General features: G+C 37.9%; 1 protein-coding gene across 3 annotated transcripts in view; it reads left to right on the plus strand.

Moving 5' to 3' along the window:
- zfyve26 (zinc finger, FYVE domain containing 26) overlaps positions 1–16,808 on the plus strand; it is a 100,500-nt gene that overhangs the window by 47,161 nt on the left and 36,531 nt on the right. For all 3 annotated transcript variants that reach the window (XM_060828891.1, XM_060828893.1, XM_060828892.1), the window contains exons 18-25: positions 1,330–1,494; positions 2,907–3,134; positions 4,476–4,581; positions 6,937–7,676; positions 8,919–9,118; positions 12,786–12,890; positions 14,117–14,239; positions 16,512–16,688. In XM_060828891.1, coding sequence (XP_060684874.1) covers positions 1,330–1,494; positions 2,907–3,134; positions 4,476–4,581; positions 6,937–7,676; positions 8,919–9,118; positions 12,786–12,890; positions 14,117–14,239; positions 16,512–16,688 — 1,844 coding nt within the window. The remainder of the gene's footprint in view (positions 1–1,329; positions 1,495–2,906; positions 3,135–4,475; positions 4,582–6,936; positions 7,677–8,918; positions 9,119–12,785; positions 12,891–14,116; positions 14,240–16,511; positions 16,689–16,808) is intronic.

The following is a 16,808-nucleotide window of genomic DNA, read 5'->3' on the forward strand; positions in this document are numbered from 1 at the left end:
AACAGAAAGCTAAAAATTATGAGCTAGTTAGTTTACCATCTATTATCTAGAAAATATTAGAAGCTATAAAAAAAACAAATTAGAGCTGGACAGTTTGATATGCTGTGGATAAAATACTACCGTGGGCGGCACGGTGGCACAGTGGTTAGCACTGCTGCCTCACAGCGCCAGAGACCCGGGTTCAATTCCTGCCTCAGGTGATCGACTGTGCGGAGTTTGTACATTCTCCCTGTGTCTGTGTGGGTTTCCTCTAGGTGCTCCGGTTTCCTTCCACAGTCCAAAAAATGTGCAGGTCAAGTGAATTGGCCATGCCAAATTGCCCGTAGTATTAGGTGAAGGGGTAAATGTAGGGGAATGGGCCTGGGTGGGTTGCACTTCAGCAGGTCGGTGTGGGTTGTTGGGCTGAAGTAATCTAATCTAAGTAATCTAATCTAAAGTGGTAGATATACTGTACGTAAGATTTCCAGAAAGCATTTGGCAAGGCACCACACCAAAGCTTATTATGTGTAGGTGAGAATGTGGAGTTTAGGCCAAATTAGATCTTAATAAATGGTAGATCAGGCTCAAAGGGCTGAATGGTTAACTGCTGCTTCTAATTGTATGTTCATACAATTAACAGATGAGCGACTGTGGAATTGCATTGTGCTTCACTGTAACTTGATGAAAATAGTGCAGTGGAATTGTGGTGCTTGCCTGAGGCTTGACAGCTTGCTAGAGGCAACAGTCACCCATCATAGTTGAGTGAAAAGTTCACATGCAAATGCTCCAGTAGGAACTGCAATTCTTTTTAAAATGTGAGAATTGCTTCCATATGTGGTTAGTATATGACAGTTTAAATACATTGTTTGAAATCATTATGGGCACTTGTACAAAATACTGAGTAACAGGGTTCTAACTAGCAGTAAATTGAGTTGGTTTGGTTTCAGCATTCTGCTTCGCAAATTGTGTAATAGATGTAGAGAACATTACACAAAATATAACAATTTGTGCCTTAACTCAATATGTACAATCATTCATTTAGTTTTGCAGGTTTTATTGGATATTTGTAAGTGCTATAAAATTAATTGTTGTTAATTTATCACCTAATGAGCACAGATATTTATTGTCTAATTGTTCTGAAACTATAGAATGTTTTAGGATAGTTCATCACCTAATGGCAATACCATGCTCTTCGAGTGCAGTGGTTTTCTACATACAACATCACCTGATGAGCCTTTTATATGTGCAGTCAGTAATTCGGTTTCTGAAAAGAGAAAAAGCTGTGGAATGCACCTGATATTTGCTCATCCATTCAAATATTGTCCAATAGCATTTTATCTTTTTTGGCAGAACCTGCTGAGGACAGAGTTGGCAGCCACCTGAACTGCAGTTTGATAGAGCTCCTACTAGCATGTTACCCTGCACTCTCTGAGGATTGTGTCACTTTACAGCTCAACTTATCAGAGTGCCTGGAACAGATCACACAGAAACTTCAAACAGCAATGAAGTCTCCTGGTCAGTATCAGAAATAGATACCATCACATCCTTTTCCTGTTCAATTCAGAATAGTTTTGCCCTAATCATGGTGCGTGTACTAAAAGGCGTGAAATTTAATCTCTTAATTCTTGAAAACTCTCCTAACACAGGGCAACGTTGCCAAAAACAGTCAGGAATGTTTATAATTCTTCCATTTTGTTTCAAAAAACAGCCTGATGAAATTACTATTCATATTGTTATCAAAGGTAAACAGCTAATTTGCTATAGACCTCTCTCTCTGTTAGAGGGATATTGCTTGAATGGCACCATTACACATTATGTTTAAGGCAGGCAAGGAGGTATCTTCCAAGCCTACCTCATTTGGATTGGGAATTGAACCTGAGCAGTTAGTGTTACGATGAATCACATACTAGCAGCCATTTAGACAACTGAGTTAATCAACACCCGTTGTTGTCATGCTCTATATTCTAACCAAGCTTCCTCCTTTCTGTCTCAATAGTACTGGTAAGAATGTCTGATGACATCACTACAAACTTGCAACTAACTTTGATTGCGAGAGGTCAAAGGTCTCAAAATATCCATACCGCAACAGCTCGATTTATGGATTTAGCAAAATAATGTACTGAATGCTTGATATATCATTCACGTTTCAGAGCTTGTTACAATCCAGTACACACAAACTGAATTGATCTGGCATTGTCACAATGCTTTAGTGTCGCAAGCAACTCAATCACAATATCAAATATAATATTCCTCTTCCCCAAGCAGGTTATATATCTGTTACCGTTTCATCAGAATTGGACACAAACCAAAATATACTTTAGTACATTTCATAAATGTTCTGGAACAACTTTGAGAATTAATTATTTGATCTATTAATTTAGAAGTTGGCTAATGGACACATTTTTATCCTTATCATTATACATTTAGGTACATCAGCTTATAACCTTCAACTTCACTCATCTGAATTGTGATATCGTGCGGATAACATCATATCCAAGAACATTTCTAAACTAACAAACTAAAACTTGGGCAGATTAATATTCTGTAATTTTGAAGAAACATTTTAATTTAATAAAGCTTTTTGAAAGCGTGGAGGGAAAGATTTTCCTTTCAGTTGTGAACAACTGTACCGTAATGGTAAACATATGGATGAAAATGGAATAGTGTAGGATAGTTAGGCTTCAGATTGGTTCCACAGGTCCATGCAACAAAGAGCCTGTACTATGCTGTAATGTTTTATGTCCTACCTCTTCAGTAAGGTCACTAACCTTTTCAATTGTGTAACAGTTTATGTACTGGTATTCTACTATGACAGTTGAATATTTTTTCTTCAAATGTAGCTTTCTTTGCATAAATTATCTATAAAGTTCAATGCAGATCATAATGAATATTTCTGTGGCTGTGAAAAACACTGTTTTCTATTTTAGATCTAAAAGGAAGTATACTCAATTGCTTGGAACAAACAAGTTCTCGATCTCAAGATCCAGAAGGTCACACCATCCAAAACCTTATGAAGCAACTACTGAAAAACCTAGATCAGCACATTCGAGATGTGATAGATAAAGACCAGACAAGAGCAGACTATGTGCGAAGCATATTTGACTACATTAACACATTTTCAGCTGTGCTCGTTCGAAGTATGAATCGAGATATGGGTATGACGTCACAAATTCATTGCATAGAATCATAGAGATGTGCAGTACGGAAATAGACCCTTTGGTCCAACTTGTCCATGCTGACCAGATATCCTAAATTAATGTCCCATTTGCCAGCACTTGGCCCATGTCCCTCTAAACCCTTCCAATCATGTACCCATCCAGATGCCTTTTAAATGTTGTAATTGTACCAACCTCCACCACTTCCGCTGGCAGCTCATTCCATACACGCACCACCTTCTGCATGAAAATCTTGCCCCTTAAGTCCCTTTTAAATCGTTCCTCTCTCATCCTAAATCTATGCCCTCTAGTTCTGGACTTCCCCAGTCCAGGCAAAAGACTGTCTATTTACTCTATCCATGCCCCTCATGGTTTTATAAACGACCTCTATAAGGTCACCCCTCAGCCTCTGATGCTCCAGGGAAAACGGCTCCAGCCTATTCAGTTGTTTCATTTAGCTGAAACTCTCCAACACTGACAACATCCTTATAAATCTTTTCTGAACCCTTTCAAATTTCACAACATCCTTCTGGAGGGAGACCAGAATTGAACACAGTATTCCAACAGTGGCCTAACCAATGTCCTGTACAGCTGCAACATGACCTCCTAACACCTACCCTCAATGCACTAATTGATAAGGCCAAGCATACCAAACTCCTCCTCCATTATCCTATCTACCTGTGACTCCACTTTCAAGGAATTATGAACCTGCACTTCAAGGTCTCTTTGTTCAGCAATCCTCCGAGGACTTTATCATTAAGTGTATAAGTCCTGCCCTGATTTGCGCTACCAAAATGCAGCACCTCACATTTATCTAAATTAAGCTCCATCTGTCACTCCATGGACCATCTGATCACATCTATATGCATTTAAATTTGTTTTTAAAGTAATTCAGTAACTGATTGTTTTAAAAAAATTAGCAATCAACTTAAATGGAAAGACTGGCATAGATGCAAGTTTTAACAGGAAGGAGAGAGGAAAATTACATTGTATGCTTTAAAACCCAGGAGAAAGTGAGGACTGCAGATGCTGAAGATTTCAGAGTCGAGAGTGTGGTGTTGAAAAAGCACAGCAGGTGAGGCAGCATCCAAGAGGCAGGAGAATCGACATTTTGGGCAAAAGCTGTCCATCAGGAATTTCTGATGAAGGGCTTTTGCCCAAAATGTCTATTCTCCTGCCTCTCGGATGCTGCCTGACCTGCTGTGCTTTTCCAGCACCACACTGTCTACTTTATAATGCCAGCCAGCTGATGTGATGATGAGTGTATGGTTGTGAAGTTGACATCATTGTTTTTGGACAGTATAAGCAATCACCAATCTAACTGTGTTTTCTTCATCATAGATCAATTTGCAGAAGTCAAAGTAGGAAATTCCTTTATAATCCTGCAACAGACCCCATCACAACTTTTTGCTCATTTACTTTTCGAGAAACCAACTTCACCTGATCGGTATGAGCAATGATTTCAATAATTGTTCTCGTACTCAATGTGCAAAACATGAACAATCGTGTTTTTACATGGTGTTTATTGTTTCCTTACTTATCCTGCATTGGTCTGGTCACACCATATTTAGGAATGCGGATAGGCCATTCAGCCTCTCGAACACATTCTATCATTCAGTTAAATCAAGGTTGACCTGTATCTTAATACTATTTACCTGCTTTGGTTCCATATCCCTTAGTAACTCATACATAACAAAAATGTATCAATGTCAGTTTTGAAACTTAGAATTAATAGACTGAGCAATATTTTTGGTGTAAGAATTCCAGACTGCCATCACTCTTTGAGTGAATGTGCTTTGTATCATTGCCTTGAACAGGCTGATTTTAAGGTAATTTCCAAATGTTCTGGGCTCCTCTGCCAGAGGGAATAATTTCTGTTTACCTGTATATGATGGCTCTCCACCAATATCCCTATCCTCAGTGGGACAAATGGGAGCCCAGCCCGTGAGTATAAAGGACAAGGCTGAAGTATGTTACAGTCATCTTCATGCAGAAGTGCAAAGTGAATGATCCATCTCATCCTCCTCCTGAGGTCCCCAGCATCACTGATATCAATCTTGAACCAATTTGAGTCACTCCAAATGATACCAGTAAATGGCTGAGGTTACCGGACAGTGCAAATGCCATGGGCCTTTACAGCATGCTGGAAATAATACTGACGATGTATGTTCCAGAACTGGCTACATTCCTACCCAAGCTGTTTCAGCACATTTGCAACGTAGGTAGGTGCCAAATTGACAAACCCAACCGAACCAATTATCACCTCATCACCACTTTTGTTCAGTGTAATTGGGGAACAGCAAGCAAATGTTCACCTAGACAGCAATGCCCACAGCCCTTGAAAGAACAGAAGAAAAAAGTTTATAGAATCCTTTAATCATAAATATCTCAGATCACTTTTGAATAAAAAAGATTAAAAGGTGTCCAAGCCTGGTCCTTGAAACTGTCGTCTGAATTGTATTTGAATGTCTTATCATTCTGTTGAATCTGGGCTTTATCGCTTGTAAAGTTAATATATCCTTTCTGTGCTTAAAACTGAACTTGTGGTCCAAGTGCTCAGCTCTCAGGCACCTGAACTCTTGCAAAGATGTGCACAAGTAACCTGGGATGATTCTCTAACATTTCTTTTTCATTTTCCAAGCAAATACTACTTTTGGGCAGTTAACTGACATATGTTGTGCTGTGAATTATAAATGTGATCACTATAGCATTCTGTCTACCATTTAGGTACAGATATCTATTTTGAAGCTTTTTGTTAATGGAATTATATTGTAAATTTTAATGCATTGACTGTGAAATGCACTAGGTTTCATGGAAGGCACTACCTAAATGCAGGATTATTCATTTTTAAAATTCAGTTGTTATACTTTTTGCACAGGATAGGTTTCAGAAGCTTTTTTTAATCTGACGTGAGGAAAGATTGAGAAACTTAAGCAATTCAGTCTTGGAGAAACAAATGTCTTTTTATAGGGTTTCACAGATGACAAATAGGATGGGAAGTTATCACAGAGTTCTACTTCAGAAGGAAGCATGTCAGTGCAGTCAGAGGTCACAAATTCAAAGTCCTGAAAAGAAAGTTTAGTTGTGGCAAACTTATGAAACGCATTTCCAGATTTGTTCATGGATGTAGCAGCCCTGTAGCAATCTTAGAAATTTTTGATTGCTGGTTCTTTATACCTGAATGACTATGATGGGCTGTTAGTTTTTCTTCAAGATTAGAGTGGTGCTGGAAATGCCCAGCAGGTCAGGCAGCATCCGAAGAGCAGGAAAATCGACGTTTCAGCCAGGAGCATCAGGAATCCTTCTTGACCATAGATAGCTTTCAGTCTATTGATATATTTTGTAAATTAAAAGAGGCATGTCAAAAACCTAGCGTCAACTGATTTATTCCATTACTATTTAAGAGGACGATAATTTTTTGTAACTATATTAAATTCTGTCAGTGTCCAAATGCAGAGTTATTAAACATGTGAATTTGCAAATGGGCATAAAGGAACCTTCTGGGTCTGCTCCACCACTCAATAAAATCATAACTGATCTAATTTTAATCTAAATTCTGCATTCCTGCATACTCTCAATAAAGAAACTTGCTGTTTGGTTTCCATAACCAGAGAAAATAATTGTATTTCAACATTATACTTAGCCTGTGTACAGCACTCAAAATATCCAGTGACTTGAACACACAAGATGTTGCTGTCAAATTTCCTAGCAAGGTTAAATGAGCACGTTATGAATTTGACTGAGTATCATAATTTGGTGTCAGTGTATTCTTTTTAATGGTTACTTTAAATTTATTCTTTAGGTTATTCATGTTGCTGCAGAAGGAAGAATTGAACTTGAGTGTACAACAAATTATTATTAGGTGCTGCTGTGAGCATCTTCCCCTTTGGAAAACCAGGAGATTCAGCCATTGTCCTACCTTCCTCAAAGAAGTGACTGAACTGATTAAAGGACAGTCAGAGCACTGCCTTCCTGATTTGGGAATCATCTTTCCAAGTTCATTCCATCTTACAGAAGAAAATTTAAAAGATGATTCTTCAGATTCTTCCTTGGGACCGTATTCTCTTCTTCCATCTGCACTAAATTTCATCAAGTCTCGTTCAAAGTTGCTCGCAGTTCTTGTCTGTTTAACAGCAACAGAAGGTCAAAGAGCGCTTAAGCACAGTCTGTCATGGAAGAATCGCTTGAGTGGTCGCACAGAGGCACCCCTTGACATGGAACAGATCTCCAAGGAGTGTGAACAGTTAATGAAGGAATTTCCAATCCTTGAGCACTTTCTTTATACAATGGCCGAACCTTTACGTGGAACCCATGAAGAAGCTGCCAGTCTTCAGGATTCTCTGTGTGGTAACCCGTGCACTACCCTTTTGTTAGCGGGCCTTCATTCTGAGATAGCTGTAAGCACACTCACTGAAATCTTCAGGCAAGTCTTGTGTGATGGTCACTGGCTCAAAGCATTGAAAATTCTTGACCTGTATGGTGATGAAAATGAAGAGTTTGAGAAGTTGAAGGATGTCCTGCTCAGCTTTGCAGTTGTGGGAGGTAAGACTACAGTATGTTCACAATGACTGTGAATTGTCAGGTTCGCAATACATTTAAGTCTAACTTGAAAATTTACATAATTTATTTGGGAAAATTATAATTGTTTGTGGAATATGTGAATTAGCGGTGTGTCTTATAGTCAAAGATTGGGCAGACTCCAGTCGTTTTTACTGGAGTTACAACAATGAGGGATAATTTGAGTGAGTTGTTTAAGACGTTGAATGGTTTTGACAAGGTGGATATTGAAAACAATTACCTCTTTTGATCTCTTCACTGAGTTCCTTCTACATTGCCAAGGCCATTGATACATTTTTTATATAAAAGGTTAAGGAACCTCCTGACAAAAAAAACTCAGGCTTTTATTTTTAGTGACATCAATAACGTTCTTTCTCATATTTAATTTCATTTGTGTTATTAATTAACACCCCATCAAAATATGCTGTTTCTTTATGTATCCATTTGAGTTAAAACATCTGAAATCTGCCTACCTACTTTTGTCAATGTAACTTCCTTTGTTACTTTAGTGAACACTCCTGAATGTCTATTGTTGTAATTCACCCTTCTGCCAGTGGAGACACTGCAACACCAGTATTAGAATGACAGCTACGAATTTATGAAGGCAGTTTCCATTGCAAGTGAACTTGGAATTGTGTGAAAGTAAAGATAGAATATATGAATATAACATGAGGTCTGAGTTGTGCCTGCTATCCCTGCTTCAGTTATTTTGTGACCTTCAGACATTTTTGGGCTACATTTGGCTTTGAAATCTCATGCGGTATTGAAGGTTATCAACTAATAATATATTCAGATTCTTAGGTTATTTTGACTTTGTGAATTTTCGCATTATAAATTCTAGTGTCCATATTTATACAGAAATTTACTGTAAATTTATAGTTCTGCAACCATGCCTTCCTGCCAGTGGAGATATTGCATTGTGTGATTGCATGGTTCTCAATGCTTTGTAACCAAATGTTTAAAGCAGTCCCCAACATCAGCCCTTTTGCTGAAGTATTGAAGTCCCATCTGTCTACATCAGGTTGCCAAATGGGTACATTGTGTGAACATCATGCATAAAAATAACAGGATATTTAGCCCACAAAATTCTGCTATTTCATACACCAAATATTGGCTATTTTTACCCATTTAGTCAATCATCTTTTAAATACTAGCAATAAAGTTGTTCACCTTTTAGTTATTACCTCAGTTACTGAAGTTATTTGATGATTTCTGTTACATTGGCAGAGCAAGAAGGTTGGAAATATCTGTTCCGCATGAAAAATGCAATGCTAAGAGCTCAGCTTGTTCTCCACTGCTCAGAGAAGTGGCCACTTGGTGCTTGTCTTGACGTTCTGTTGTACTGTTTAAGTGACCCCAGTACAGATGAAAGCGAAATTAAGTCCAATCTATGCAAAAAGAAGGAAGAACTTCAGGTTTATGAGAAGGTTTGTGGCATTCATTTATCAACAGTTGATGTGTTAATATGAAGAATATCTGATAGACAGGATCATTGAAAATTATTGACCAAATGATGCTAGATAATGGAATTTGTTTCAAGTACTGTCACAAGATGGCTCATATCCCATGGTTTACTTCTTAACTGTTGTACATACTTGTAAATAGGAACAAAATCATTCTTAAGATTTTTTTTGCAGTAACATTTCTCGTGAAGTGGGTCCTTCTTGATCGACAGAGGAACCTCAATTATCGGAACAAGATGGGCGGGCACTATTTTGTTCAGATAATTGATTATTCAGTTAATTGATTCAGTGCCTCCCCTCTGGGGCTTGGAGTTTTCCGTTGAGTCTGTTCCCTGTTCAGGAGACGAGGCAGCAGCAGACTGCGTGTGAGCACCCCCTCAAACCAGTTCAACACTGCCACCCCACCTGCCCCACAACACCGTCCAACACTGCCCCCTTCCCCCCACCCCAGCCCGACCCTCAACCCTGACCAACCCCGCCGCTGACTGGACACCAGCAACAAGACTGCTACTGCCTTTTGGGGGTTGAGTCTCCAAATAGTGCGCGTATACACACAAACACACACACACACACACAAGCGCGCGCGCACACACACACACACACAACTTTTTACTACAACTTTTTGACAGGTTCCACCTTTGCCTTGTACAGGACAGTGTTGGAGAGATTATCTGGGGAAGGGGGGCTTAGGATACTCCAAGGAAAATGTGTAGAGGGGAGAGCGAGAGAGCAGGACGTCAGTCATTGGAGATGGTGCCTGGGCTCCCATCGATGTCCAGGACTGTTCTCGGCAGCATTTCAGAGTTTGTTTTTAATCACTGTAAACAAAAGACGCAATCAGTTTTATAGTTCAGAGTTTTTGGAATGTTTTTAACATGTGGAGAAACATTAACATAATTTACAGGCATTAAGTCAACTATTTCTTATAAGTTTGTTGCATATTGTATGTATAGTATGTAAATGCAAGTACTTTTTGAATGGCAATGTCGCTAGTGGGTTGCATGATAGATGGATGCCTCTGAGGGGATAATGAAAAGATGCACAGAGTTACAGTGAAAGTGCAATCAAGGAGCATTTACAATAGTAAGGTACCTTGATGAGAGACTAGGGAAGTTGGAATTGTTCTCTTTGTGCAAAGAAAGTAAAGAAGAGATTTAATTGAGATTTAATGCTAAACGTGAATATTAAACAACTATTCACAAATCTAAGCCCCCCTTTCACTTGCTTATTATCTGCCTCCAACTCTATAACAATATGCTTTTCCAATAAGACACCTATTAAAATTATATAGGCTTAATTTCAAAATCACACAGCAACTGTTATCTTCTGGCTGAAGATCTCCCTGTGTGGATTGTCTTTCTTTTTACTGCGAGTACGTTTCATGTGAAAAGGTACCTTCAATAGAGAATGTTTCTTAATTTCTTGGAGAGCAAGACATTAGCTCATTGCCTCATTGATTCAATGTTGGCAAAACAATAAATTCAAGCTTGATTGGATTTTAGTATCCTAGAGCATAATTTAAATTGATTGATTAAATTCTACTTGCTGTCAAAACAGCAACCAAAACTCAGTTATCCATTTCACAGCCAAATGCTATGTATTTTCAATTTTCCAGTACACATTCGGGTTGCCATCTAGTCATATACAACAGGTGTTTGTAATCTCTCAGTTCAGAACAGCATTCACTCTCTCTTTAAGGTACACACCTTCAACTTCATAACACAGCCAAGTTGATTATCAGAGGATTTGATTTACGTTCTGAATAGTGGCGCCCTAAAATATAGTTGCTCGCACATAATACGCATTAACCATGACCTTGCAGAGGCCCAGTGCTCTCAAATTATCAAAGTAAAGTCATCAATTCAGTATAAGTCTCATGTTTAATTGGTTTGGTTAATAGACAGAAAGGTAGAAGGAAATACACTTTCTCAATCCATCTCTTTCTTTGCTCTTTAGGCTTCTCAGAGGTAAAAATCAATGAAGATTGAAAACATTTTGACAAATTTTCCTTGTGAGCCTGTTGTGTTTTCGAGATGCCTACAATTCAAAACGCAATGGTCAAATTATTTTGCTTTTGAAATTCGTTTGAAGGATTGGCGATCCTTTTGACAGCCTTTTAAATTTATCTCTGATCTGTCACTTTGAGTTTGAAAAATATATGATATTATACAATACTTGTTGCAAATGCAAACATCCAATACTTTTCTATCCTTTTCCCCCATGATTTAAAGCTGTTCGATGTTTACAGCAGCCGGTGCTGAACAGAAGTTTTTCAGTCTTTCAGTTTCTTTTTCTTTAATGTATTTCATCTAATCTATTCTCCCAAACAGCAATGGTTTTTAATCCTGCAGTGTCAATACTTTTAATTTGCACTTTTAGGATTATTCCTGGGTTTCTAGTCCAACATTTAGTTTCCTTCAACTTTCCGTACTTAAATTTTGTATTGAAGCTTTAAAATACTTCAGGTGAATGGGTGAGCAAGATTTTGGTTAGGTAGCCTGAATGAAAGGCCACAGGAATGAGTGAAGCAGTTCCCAAATGGGGTGTCAAGATTATTGAGAAATTAGAAGGTTAAGCGCAAACGTTAATTGAGGAAGATTTAAAGCTGCCTTAGCAACTGGACCTAAATATTTGTAAAGTGATGATGGTAAGGTGGAGTTGCAAGCTGTACCAGAAAGGGTGCAAGAAAGAAATCAAAACTAAAATAGATGAAAGGCAATATGGATGAAAGTTTAACTGGAAGGAGAGTTCTAAAATTGGGAAATGGGAAAACCTGCTCCATAGCTCCTTCAGTTAGCAGGAATTGGCATTTATCAGTAATAAACTAGGAGAAGTGTTATATTTTCGGTATCATTTCAGATATTGTATGGGCTAAATATGAAGAGGAAGTATTTTTTTAAAAAATAAAAGTCACCAAGCATCTGAAGATGCTGAGGGAAATAACCATGCAAATTACAGAAGTATATATTTTTCAATTCTCTTTCAGAGTGGGAATGGTACCAGAGTACTTTAGATAAATGTATTGTCAATGCATTATTCCACAGAATTTGCATAGAATGTACAGCACAGAAACAAGCCATTTTGCCTAACTTAATATTGATGTTAATGTTCCATACTGGCTCTATCTCTTTTCTGACCTTTAAAGTAGGATAAAAGGTCGGCAGATCATGGAGGGCTGAAAGGCCTGTACTGTTCTATGTTCTATCTGTCCTGCTACCTTCAGTTATTTAGACACCCATAACTTCAGCTCCCTCTGCTCTTGCATACCCTTTAGAATAGTACCCTTCATTTTAACCTGTCTCCATGTTCTTTGTACCATTGTATCACCTTTCATTTCTCTGCATTGAAATTCATCTACCCCTTACCTGCCCGTCAACTGTTTATATACTGTTTTCCTCTCAATTTATAGCACTCCCCCAGGTTTTGAATTGTTGGCAAAGATTGAAATTGTGCCAAGATCTAGATTGTCTTTGAGGGAAAGCAAGAATCCCAAATACTGACTCTTGGTTTTCAACTTTGAACTGTCAAACAAGTATAATGTTATGTTTTAATGCGTGCTTTTATTCCAAAATATGCTGTCAGTCTGTTGTAAATTAGTATTGAAATTCTAAAATGGAGTTTATCTTGACAGATCCTTAACTTGGGATCTCCAGTACCTTGGTCTGGCTGGCAGGAGCTACGGATTGAATCCAGTCAGAATCCACAGGCTGTGATGGACATCATTTTGCAGTCTGGGGTAAGTGAAATGTTTTTGGATGTGATTCACATTGCCATGAGAAATGTCAAAGAAAGCCACTGAACTATCCAGTTGGGGACTTTTAAAAAAAACTTTGAGAAATTGTTAGAGCCAATTCAGTCTTCAATCATGAGAAAGATAATAAGGAGGAGATACAGAAAGACAGCCCCACAACTGAACCAGGGGAAATTCTCATTGTTTAACACACAGAATGTGGAAGGGAACTCGCACTAAGATTGAAGAGACCAAAGTTTGTCAGGATTTAAAGGAGCTTTGCCCTAAAGGCAGTTATCTGTAATGTGGCCATCATACTGAAAGCCAGTTCTGGGATCAGAAGTTATCCAGTAGAGAAGGGTGAAAGGAAGCAGGCTCATGAGAGTGGAGAGCGAATTGAGATTTGTTCCTGGAGGATAGGTGTCCACTTAAGAGGAAGTGTAAAGTAAAGAGATTTTGTTGTTAAAAGCTAAATGGAGAATTTCTTAAAAGTTACCTACAGAGTAGTATTTATACAATGCTCTTCATTTGTTTTTTACAACAAAACTCTTAAAATATGAAATCTTGTCCTGTGATCCTTCAGTCACTGAAAGTTGAGTTTATTTTTTAAAAGCCTCTGGGAGAATCCTAACAGCTTTAAGAGTAAATCACGGAAAATATAAGTAATTACAATGCCTGCTAACTGCAGGGGAAAAAAAATCGAGTGCACTAATAGTAGGTGTGAGTGTTGTTAAAGTTGGAAAAAAACGAGACACGTTTGGTATAAGAGCTATCAAAATGTACACCAACTATCAGATGAGTGCCTGATTGTGAAGATTGAAATAGTAGTTAGATCTGAAAGCAATTCAGTTACTCACTTATTGGTGAAATGTAATTCTTTCTAAACTTAATTTGCCAGAATCCCAAACCTAATTAATGTTACTGTGATTATGAGGTTCCATTTTATGGATTGGGAATTATATCAAAATAAATTCTATCTTTGATTGGCTTACGCCTGCTCCAATTTCTTTTGTTCTTATAAGCTCGGGCAGAAAGCCATGATCTCATTGAATAATGGGGCAGACTTGCTGGGCAGTGGACCTACACCTTTTATTTATTATGTTTTAACTTCATGTTAGTGTTCAACAACTGACTTGCACCTGGAATGAAAGTGTTGTCCAGTGAAATATTCTATTACTTTGCATGTACATTGGATTCTGTTCACTAAGATCTTGATAAATTGTCATGTGCAGGAGTTTGAGCTTTGTGAGGCTTGGGTCCAGCTGCATCCTGTGTCAGTGGACTTTATAATGAAGCTCAGGCGTGAATATCTCCTTCACTTACTTGAGAAAGGAGATGGAGAGCGAGCATTCCAGGTAAATAGAAACCTAGTATTATTTGTTGGGTTGTGGTGAATGTGAGGTATCAGTAAAGGACTTTGTACGTTGTAATATATTTCCTATCAATCTCCAACTGAAAAGGCTGGTTTGGTCTGGCAGTTACGATACTCTGTACTTTTACCTCCTACATCTGTTACTATTATTTCTCTTTAAGTCATAGATATCACTTTCACTGTTTTTAATGTTGATCCTTTATGATGACTAAGTTCAAAGAAAAATGGGGGGACCATTTAAAATAGTTACCAGTCCTTGTATTCAGACTTTGATATCATCGGTGCTTCTGTTTAATTGCTGCATTAAGGCAGATGCTACTAGCTACATTAATCTCTAAATTATTATTGGCTCCCTAAAGACTGACATTTTGACATTCAGTTTGCAAACGTTCTCAAAAGCTGAACAAATAGAAAATGCCGATGATTCTGGCACTGAAATTCAGAGCTTTAATAATTATATGTTGGTCCATGTTTCAGCAAATGTATTGGAGTTTCATCTGATTCATTTCCTTCAAATTGAATGATATCTGCAATTAAATCTGAAAATTCTGGCAACATTCAATAGATCTAGCATTATGTGCAGAGAGAAACACTGTCAATGTTTCGGGTCACTCTGACGAAAGGTTACTTGTTATTTGATAATTGTATTTTTCTCTCCAAAGTTGCTGCCTGACCTTCTGAGTGTTTTGAATAATTTCCTGTTTTTATTTAAGATTTCCAGCATCTAATGTATTTGCTCATGTATTAGGATGGAACTGTACTGTTGTTACAATGTTGGCCTGTTGACTTGCTGGCTGTAGTTAGTTTTCAACTGAATTTTCTCTGTCTCTTTTTACTAGATATTGAATTATTACATGACTTTTTAACAGTTGGATTTTATTTTGTATATTAATCTAAGTATTCCTTCAGTTGTATCAAAACTGTTGACTCTTGTGCAGAGCAGCATTGCTGGGCATATGTAGAGACAAATGGAAATGAGATATGCATATCTATTCATTTTAAAATTATAGTGTGTCCCTTTGATGACCTAGTTTTTTTGTCCAGTACATTCTGACCCATAAAGGATCGGCTTCCAGGTTAACACTCTGAATTGTAGAGTAAGCTGGACATGGGGAGAGAGTGTGGTTTGCTGCATTTGGCTTGAATGTTAAGATGGTGAAAATGTCTTGGGAAGCCTGAGTTTTTTTTTAAGCTACTTGGCAAACTACAGTATTGGCAATGTTTGCATGACAGTGATTAAGGACAGTGTTGTGTTCAAGAGCTGCTGTTCAAGAACAGCCTATTGTTGCTTTTTGTCAATCTTCCCTTGAACCAATCAAGGCAGTTGACTTTTGGAACTGTGTAACGTATGTAATTAATATCTTGGGAGGGTAAATTCTTAGAGAAGCATAACTTAAAAAGAAAAATGTTATTCCATTTTAGAAGAATGCTGTGTTAATCTATTTGTACTTCATGGATACTGACCATTTTTGATTGGTGGTATTAAACTGTGTTTGCCTCCAATATCTTGGTGCATTGGTTGATGAGTCTCCAGGTTTTAGTTTTTAAAATGTGCCAACTGATCTAAAATTAGTTGCTGTCTGTGGAAGAGGATTCTAAATGTCTGTGGACCTTTGCAGAAATTCTACCTTATTTCACTTCTGAAATATTTTTGCTGCATATCCTTGACACCCTGTTTAGCAGAAATAGTTTCGCTCTATCTGTCCTGCTAGCTCCTCTAAATATCTTAAAAATTCCAATCAAATCACTTGTCACCATTTAAATTCAAGGGGATGCAGTCCTAATTTGTCTCTTGTAATTTAACCATTGGATTCTGTCTATTATTCTGAAGCCAATATATCCTTAAACTGTGATGCCCTGAACTGTTCACAGTATTCGAGAAGTAGTCTAACCAGTGCTTTGTACAGACAAGCAAGAGCTCTAGTGCCAATGTACTCTAGATATGAAAGTCAGCGTTCCATAGCTTTTTCCATTATCTTTTATACCTATTTATGGTTTTTGTACCTGAAATTCGTAAGTCATTTTGAATGTCTGCTGTTTTCATTTTGTCACTGTTAAGAATGACGCTCAATCCTATGAGAGATGAAATTTTAAACCTGTTTTAAATTGGCACCCCATTATTCTGAAACTATGCCCTGTAGTCCTAGACTCTTGCATGTGGGGAAACATCCTCTCAGCATTTATCAGCATGTAAATGAGATTTTTTTAATGCAAAAAAAACCTGAAATTCTGCTCACTACTTTGTGTTCTATTAGCTTCTGCAGGGAATCCATGATTCTGATACGTGCCAAGCTGTATGCGAGCAGGCTCTGGATCAGCATCCGGGGCTAGCTGCTTGTCACTTTCTGGCCAATTACCTTACCATGCACTTTCACAAGAGTCTATCTGCTGCACGCCATCATGAAATTCAATCCATGCGCATTGGATCAAAGGTAAGGAAGAGATATCACTTGGCCATTGGTGGTTCTTGTTATCTGTTATCAGAAGTTATGTACCATCATTTTTTCACTTATATGTGTCAAGTATCTTTTGGTTTCTCATTATATGGATGA

Source organism: Hemiscyllium ocellatum, chromosome 8, assembly GCF_020745735.1.
Source record: "Hemiscyllium ocellatum isolate sHemOce1 chromosome 8, sHemOce1.pat.X.cur, whole genome shotgun sequence".
Lineage (NCBI taxonomy): Eukaryota > Metazoa > Chordata > Chondrichthyes > Orectolobiformes > Hemiscylliidae > Hemiscyllium > Hemiscyllium ocellatum.